An 8,143-nucleotide genomic window follows, 5' to 3' on the forward strand; every position below is an offset into this window, starting at 1 on the left:
CTTCTCCCGGATTAACAGAATTCCTTACTCGGTCTTCTGTGTTCGCGGATCATAAATAAGAGTCAGCTTCCTCGATTTGGGATTTAAAATAAATCGGTGACTTGGGACACCATTATTTCAAGTGGCGACTCTGAATTAAATAAATAATCATATTTCGATTAATATCATTTTAATTGGAAAAATTCCCTATCCCCTCGGGAAAAAGGAGGTGTGACACGTAGACATTATCCGACCTTATGAAGGTAAAGAGGTTATTTCCAAAAGACTCTCGGCTTAACAACAGTAAAAATGAAGTAATAGAGAAACAATTACAACAAAATAAGTTCAATCATTAATCGATAAAAATGATAATAACTTACTCATTATTATTTTTTTCAATTTTGTTATTACTTTCCATCGGTACAAGTAGGGGATAAAATTGCTATTGTTAGGCAATCAAATGCTATCGTGTTTGGTGAACAATTGAGCAACCAAGGTGCTGAATTTAAGAACAAATCCGATAACAAATTATACACCAAAAAAAAAAAAGATATTGAGAGAAGAATGTTCACCAGCTAAAGAAAAAAAAAATCATAAAAATCAGAACTCAATTCACGAAGCTAAAGCAATTCACATTTCACATACTACTACATGATTTATTAAAAGGAGATTATCTGGATCATATGATGTTTAAGAAGCATAAATTATAATATCCCCTCCTTTAACATAAGTTCATTCTCTTTATTTTTTTCTTCTACTAGTCTTTCTCTAGCTACGTACTTATTTAGCATGACTACCACCGCCGCCAACGCCACCAGTTGCACCACTGCCAACCCCGTCATCGTTGCCACCACCATCACCATTGGCACGGACACCACCGTTAACTGAAGCCGGCTCCAACAAAATAGCCTTTTTACATATGCCACATTTATCGGCAGAGCCATTATTTGATGAGTAAAGAGTAGCAGCAGTAGTGGTAGTAGTAGTATTTACCTTACCAGTTATACCATCAATAGAAATAGTAACAATTTTTGCACCAACTTTTGAACCATCACTCACAACTTTACTTCCACCTCCAGAACCACCACCACCACCGTTGGCGGCTCCACCGCCAGCTCGAGCAGCTTCCTCGGCGGCCGCAGGCTGGCCGCCTCCATAGACATTAACAAGGACAGAAGATGAAGGAACAACAGAAGGAGTTCCTCTTATAACTACCTTAGTTCTCTTATTAATGCATAATCCAATGATAAAAAAGAATACACCAACAAAGATAAAAAATATTATAGGTAAAATGTTGTTTAACACGTCCAACACATCCATTTTCTAACCAAGTTATGAAGTAAAGAACTGAGCCTTCTTTTTTATAATAAGTTCATCAGAAATTTATTTTCTATTATAGCCAACAAACGCGTGGAGTTAATTTTATTACCCTCTTTGGCTAAGAGCTATTTAATTTAATAGTCTCGTGATTCTTGCAGGAAACTTCTACGTAATTTCATCAAGAAAATAACATTTCCTAAGTATAGCGTTATGCCAATTTATGTTATCTAAAGTTCTTAGGAACAAATTTAGTATTTTGGCGACAAAAAGTCTTCTTGAGGAAATTAAAGGCCAAAATTATATTATCGATAAATTGCCTCTATAGAATAGTGATTCACTTCGTTCAACGTCGAAAAATTTACCTAACGTCTCGACAGAGGCGGATCCAGGATTTGAGGCTTATGGGTTCCTACCGAATTCATATGCAATAATAATTGGGTTCACAGTTAGATATTTACAAATATTTAGTGAATTTTTTAATATAAATACAGGGTTTACGCAAGAGTTACTGGGTTCCCGGGAACCCGTATTTCATGCTCTACATCCGCCCCTGCGTCTCGACGCACATAAAAAGGAAAGCCGAGTGCAGAAAACATCTCGTGTTCACACAGAGTTTGGGGAAGGGTCACACCCAAGAGGGTGTGTTGTAGGCAATTTAGCTAATGCGAATGATAAACGAAAATCATAAGATCAGAACCAAGAAAATTATAGAATCAGAAATACGAACTAAAGTAACTCACAATTCACATTTCATAATGTATGTTTAATAAAACTGAATTGATCCATAAATTATCCCCTTAACATAAGTTCATAATTGTAGTAATTATCATTTTCTCTTTTACTATTATATCTTTTTCTTCTTTCACTTTTCTTTTTCTAGCTACTTATTTAGTAGTATATCGCTACGACCACCAACACCACCACTGCCAACTCCATCGTTGCCACCACCAACGCCACCATTGGCATGGACACCACCGGGCGTGCCACCGTTCACAATGACTCCGACTAAGTAGCCTTCTTTATGGCCACATTTATTATCAGTGCTATTTGATGAGTAAACAGTAGTATTTACCTTACCTCTTGTGCTATCAATAACTATAGTAACATCTTTCGCACCAACTTTTGAACCATCATTCACAACTCTACTACCACCTCTAGAACCACCACCTTTGGCGGCTCCACCGCCAGCTCGAGGAGCTTCCTTGGCGGCCGTCTGGCCGCCACCGTAAACATTAACATGAACAGAAGATGAAGCAACAATAGAAGGGGTTCCTCTTATTTCTTTAGCTCTACTATTTGTGCATAATTCTTTGATAAAAATGAATATACCAACAAAGATAAAAATCAGTAATATAGGTAAAATGCTGGTTAACATGTCCATTTTTCTAGCCAAGTTCTGAAGTTCTTGTGAAGAATTCAGCCTCCTTTTTATAGTAAGTTTCTCAAAATTTATTTTCCATTGTAGTCAACAAACGCGTGGAGTTAATTTCACCTCCTACAAAACGCAATTACCTTCTTTTGTATAGCAGTTGCAGAGCTATTAATTACTTTGATAGTCTAATGATTCTTCGAAGAAACTTCTCTGTATTTTTATCAAGAAAAAAACAACATTACCCAAAATATTCCCACAGTGTGGGGTCTGAAGAGGGTAATGTGTACGTAACTTTACTCCTCTGTCGCAGAAGACAGAAGAGAAGAGGTTGTTTCCGATAGACCCGTGGCTCAAGAGAAGCAATTCTTCATCAAGAAAATAACATTTGGTAAAAATAGTATATGCTCATTTATGAAGGGAAGCCTTGGCGCGGGTTAGAGCCGTGGAAACAGCCTCTTGCAGAAATGCAAGGTAAGGATGCGTACAATAGATCCTTGTGGTCCAATCCTTGCTCGGACCCCGCACATAATGGGTACAATAGATCTCTGTGGTCCGGTCCTTGCTTGGACCCCGCACATAGTGGGAGATCAGTGTACCGTGCTGCCCTTTTCGGTATGCTCATTTATGTTAGTTAGTCCTAAGAACAAATTTGGGATTGGTAAATTTAGAGATATTATCACAAAATTGCAAGTAGTTGGTTGTAATTTTCCATAATGGCAAAGAAGAGTACATATAGAAAAGGCATAGTGAAATAATAGGTTGTAAATGACAAGAATAAGAAAGGCATTTAGGCAAGAGAAAGAAATTGGAATTCCAATGATAATAAGGAAACCAATAGAACAAATGTAAAGAATTGTAAAGTGGTTCAATGTTTCACCCCTACACTACCAAAAGAAACTACATACAGGCCTTCCTCATGGCTTTGTACAAAATTATGCAGCATCTGTAGATCAATAAACCTACTTCCTGTTCCAAAAAGGTAATGGGATCGACGATAACTCAAGCCTCGTTTCTTGAAAAGAAAAATGCGCGTGTTGCACCTTCTGCAATGGCACCAGCGCGAGTATTACCTTGCTACAACAGAATCATGCTCCATACAAGAATTCCCAGAACTGTCAGTATTCTTGAATAGGCATTGTTGTTTAAATACCGAGCAGGAGAAGCTGATGAAGTCGTAGAATCCATAGCTGGAGCCGTGCCATTTAGAAAAGTGCCATTTCTGCCAAGACTGCACAAAACATACAACAAATAGTTTAGTTGTGAACTCAAACGAAGAGAGATTAAGTGAAAGTAACCGCTGACACTGTATTAGTTAGTTCCTGTCTTGTTGCCAATTTGATGCTAAAACAGGTTATGTTTTAATTAACTACATGTCACAAAAAAGCATCGGTTCATAAATAATAAGTACCTTCCAGAAAATACACAAGAACCATGACCTGCAACAATATACACGACATAAGAATAATTAGTTTCAAAGTTTTCGTTTTATTAAATTCTAAATATCAAATACTACAGGAAACTAACAAAAACGAAGTGTACTTTTGGCTAGACGGACGAAATGCTTACTTGGATTTGTTGTGGTGATAGTAGCTACCCCGTTGAAGTCACATGTCCCGGGAGCCCTACCCATCATGTGATAGTAGGCATCAAATGCATAGGTAGCGTGTGCAGCGACATTATCTGGTTCATAACACGGTTCCCCCTGCAACAACGCTGAACAATCCACCTTACCAGGTCCGCAAGCCCAATCCAAAGCAGCCTGTAGCATTTTAGAATCCGCTCCGTCTTTGGCAGCACAATAAGTCTGGTTCGAAGTATCATTAGCAAACATAGACCCTGATTCAGTCAAGCGTAGAATATAAACTGGCGTGCCATTGGCATTAAATAATCCCCAATTCTTCTCTGACAGACGCCCTGGCTTATTGTCCTCATTGTATAGCTCGTAGATGTACGTACTAACAGCAATACCGGGATGCTTGGGAGTTCCGGTTTTTTTTAGGACATGCTTTATCAGATTGCTGTTGTAAGTGTTGGCATTGTCTAAAGTAGCATCAGGTTCATCGGAGTCGCCTTGTGATGGCCAGCCCGATTCAGTCACCATAACCGGAATATTAGTGAAATTGAGATCAAGCATTGCAAAGTAAGCAGCATCGACCATTGCATCAAAGACGTTAGTATAATGCAAAAGTGTGTTGGAGTCCACTGCTTCTTTATTTGCGGCTAGGGGCCTGAAGAGAGCATAATCTAGTGGAATAACACCGTTGGATAGCATGTAGTCATAATAAGGATACACGTTTAGCATGAAATAAGAACCAGTGGATTGCAGGAATTTGAGCATTGGTACTAATACTGGTTTCAGAGTGTGATTGAAGAAGGCCTGAGATGGAGGAAACGAGTCGAGGATGATGGAAGAAGCTAGAGGCGTTGAAACTTTTATTTGCCTATCCAGGTTCGATGCCACGAGCGCTGAATGGATGAACTTAAGGGCATTGTTGAGGATAGGTGCAGCATTTGGAAGGGCGGATAGAACCTCGGAACCAACACAAATAGTTGTGATGTTGGTAGCTGGATAATGTGAGACAACATTTTGAGCAACCCAATTAGCGGCAGTAGCATTTGATTGACCAACAGCAAGGAGCTGTTCGTTGGGCACGGAAACAGCAACTTTGATGCCTGAATTTGCAAGTGCAAGGAGCATGCCGCGATCTGCATTGAAGAGCCGGACATGTCGAATTTGCTGGGCTTTAAGAAGTGCAACTACTTGAGTTGGATGAGGCATGTCCGAAAGTTCTGTTCCAATGTTCACACCAATAAAGACATCTGCATGGAAGATGAAAAAAATTGAACTTCATATTGTCCTCCCCTCACTATATCATCCAAGGATCTATATCTAATTAACAACAATTTAATCATGCCAATACTGAGGAATATACTAATCATATGGCTTTCAACATGTTAAGATTCACAACATATGTTTGAAACATCCAGTATTCTTGAACTTGCCTTGAAATTTGACTACATCATCACAATAGTATTTTCTCTGGTGAAAAAGAGCTTTCTGTTCTAGCATCAATAAAAAACGACAGCCTGGTGCACGAAGCATCCTGCATTCATGCACGGTCCGGGGAAGAGCCGCACCCCAAGGGTGTGATGTACGCAGCCTACTCCTTACATCAGTGGCTGATTCCACGGCTCGAACCCGTGACCTATAGGTCACACGGAGACAACTTTAACCACGTTCTAGCATCAATAAGCTTCTACATTTATTCACCTCTAATGTTCCATATCACAATTTACACTCCACTATTTCCTAGTCCATAATGTCTTTTGAAAACTTAATTAAAAGTATTACAAGCACAACAACAACGCATGAACCAGAAGCCTTCTTGTCAATACTCACCATTAAGATACTCAAGTAGTCACAACTAAGTTTCTATTCCCTCTTGTTATTATTCCTATTTTTGAACTAAATGTATGCATCAATTATTGAGGGCCAAAAGGACAGATTTCCACATCAGATTCCAAAATAACCAAGAGAAAAAAAAAATTTAGACAAGAAAGCTGGGACCAAGTACTTGAGCAACTTGTTGATAATTTGGGAGCATACCAACGTGGCTTAGTATAAAAAAGCACATGAAATTAGTTGTACATCAGGTTCTTCTTGATTCTTTTTCCATCTGAGATGTTTGTTCTTTTCTTTTTTTCTTTGTCTCATGCATGATTATACATCTAAAAACCTGGTTTCTTCTATTTGTCTGGTTGCCTAAATACCTATATTCTCTTCTTTTCTTGAGAAAATGCAACAAAAATAAAAAGAAACATCAACTTGGGGCTATTATTGAGCTTACTAAAACACCCTAGTAAAAAGTTTTTTTTTCTTTTGCTCGACTATTCCACCATGTACATGTTATCTTTTACTAGTACAGATGCCGAATAACACTATCCATTTTCATTTTTGTTTCTAAAGAGATTTGAACTTGGTCTCTCATAGCTTTGACCTATTTCATCGACCACTAAGTCACCCCGGTGCAACGCTCTAGTAAAAGGTTGTACATTCAGCTTTGCAGTTTGTACATGATTTTTTGGTTTAGGCAGAAAAGACATTTTACTAGAGTACATTCAGCTCTGAAGTAATGTAAAGTCATTCACATTAATGGCCAAGCAACTAAACTACAGGCAGAAAAGACAAAGAAAGAGGAAAGTTGGAAACTTAACTCTTTCAACTTCTTCCTTCTTGCCATTTCTTCACAAAAGACCTAATTCATACTCCATGTTTTATATATTTAACATTAAAAAATTCCCTTTGCATGACCAAACCAGAGAACATAAACATAAGAAACTAATATTACCTAAACCTTCATTTAATGAAAGAATTTAACAAAATCTTGAAGATTAAAAAGGGTTAAATTTCACACATGCAGAATAAAGTTCAAATATTTTACCATTATCAGTCAACTACAGACCCCAGAAACCATATTAAAATAAAAACATTACCAACTAAAACAACTTACATCACTATTAAAACAAACCATAATCAACCAAAATAACACTTTGCAACAACAAATAGTCAAACCAAGAACTTATAAAACTCAAGGGATTAACAAATGCAACCCTCATTTATTATAAAAAAAAAAAAGAGAACTTGAACTATAATATTAGCTCATCTTCACCAGAACCAAGAACTAATAAAACTCTAAGGGATTAACAAATGAAACCCTCATTTATTATAAAAAAGAGAACTTCACTATAATATTAGCTCACTTTCACCAGAAAATACTACAGAAACCACCAAAAATAGCAGGGGAAAAAATCCCATATTTGATTTCATTAAAACCCCACCTCAGAAAAATGGAAACCATATTAAATAAAGACATTAACAACTCACATAACCAAGCAAAATAACACTTTGAACAGCACTAGCCAAAGCAAGAACTATACAAATAAACAAGAAAAATATTTTGAACTATAATAATAGCTCACCTTCATCAGCAAAAACTGCAGAAACAGCTAAAAACAGCAAGAAAAGCAAAGCCCTGTTATTTTCCATTAAACCCCACTTGAATAAAAATGGAAAAGAGTAAGAAAAATGAAGAAAATAGAGAGAAGATGCTAGCTTTGAGCAAAGGGAAGGCAAGAAATAAAGTGATATAGTGGAAAAGGTATGAAATGAAGAGAATATTTAAATGAAAAACAGAATCTCAGGAGAGAAACAAAGAAGAGTGGGGTAAGAGTGAGGTGAAAAGGTATTTAATTTAGTAGAAAGATGGAGAGAAGAAGAGACTCTGGTTTTTTCATCAATCACGTGGATATCTTGTCAGAATATTGATCCTACGGTCAAAAATCCAGCATATTTTCACTTCATATTACTGTTTTTTTTTAAACTCTGCTTCAAATCTTATTTATAGTTAGATAGATTCAAATGGATAATTGGATATTTATTATAACTCAGATTTTTGCATTGATTTTAACTTT

General features: G+C 37.1%; 2 protein-coding genes across 2 annotated transcripts; both read right to left on the reverse strand.

Annotated features, from left to right (window-relative positions):
- Positions 1-759: 759 nt before the first annotated feature.
- LOC109217388 (loricrin-like) lies at positions 760-1,299 on the reverse strand. The gene has a single exon (XM_019381626.1). It carries the CDS (start codon positions 1,297-1,299, stop codon positions 760-762), a length of 540 nt encoding a protein of 179 aa, XP_019237171.1.
- A 2,105-nt stretch (positions 1,300-3,404) lies between these two features.
- LOC109217392 (glucan endo-1,3-beta-glucosidase 2-like) lies at positions 3,405-7,913 on the reverse strand. The gene is made up of 4 exons (XM_019381631.1): positions 7,652-7,913; positions 4,238-5,491; positions 4,080-4,107; positions 3,405-3,899 (listed from the first exon to the last, which is right to left on the reverse strand). Exons 1-4 carry the CDS (start codon positions 7,716-7,718, stop codon positions 3,746-3,748), a joined length of 1,503 nt encoding a protein of 500 aa, XP_019237176.1. The 5' UTR covers positions 7,719-7,913; the 3' UTR covers positions 3,405-3,745.
- Positions 7,914-8,143: the final 230 nt, after the last annotated feature.

Source organism: Nicotiana attenuata, unplaced genomic scaffold (genome assembly GCF_001879085.1).
Source record: "Nicotiana attenuata strain UT unplaced genomic scaffold, NIATTr2, whole genome shotgun sequence".
Taxonomy (NCBI): domain Eukaryota; kingdom Viridiplantae; phylum Streptophyta; class Magnoliopsida; order Solanales; family Solanaceae; genus Nicotiana; species Nicotiana attenuata.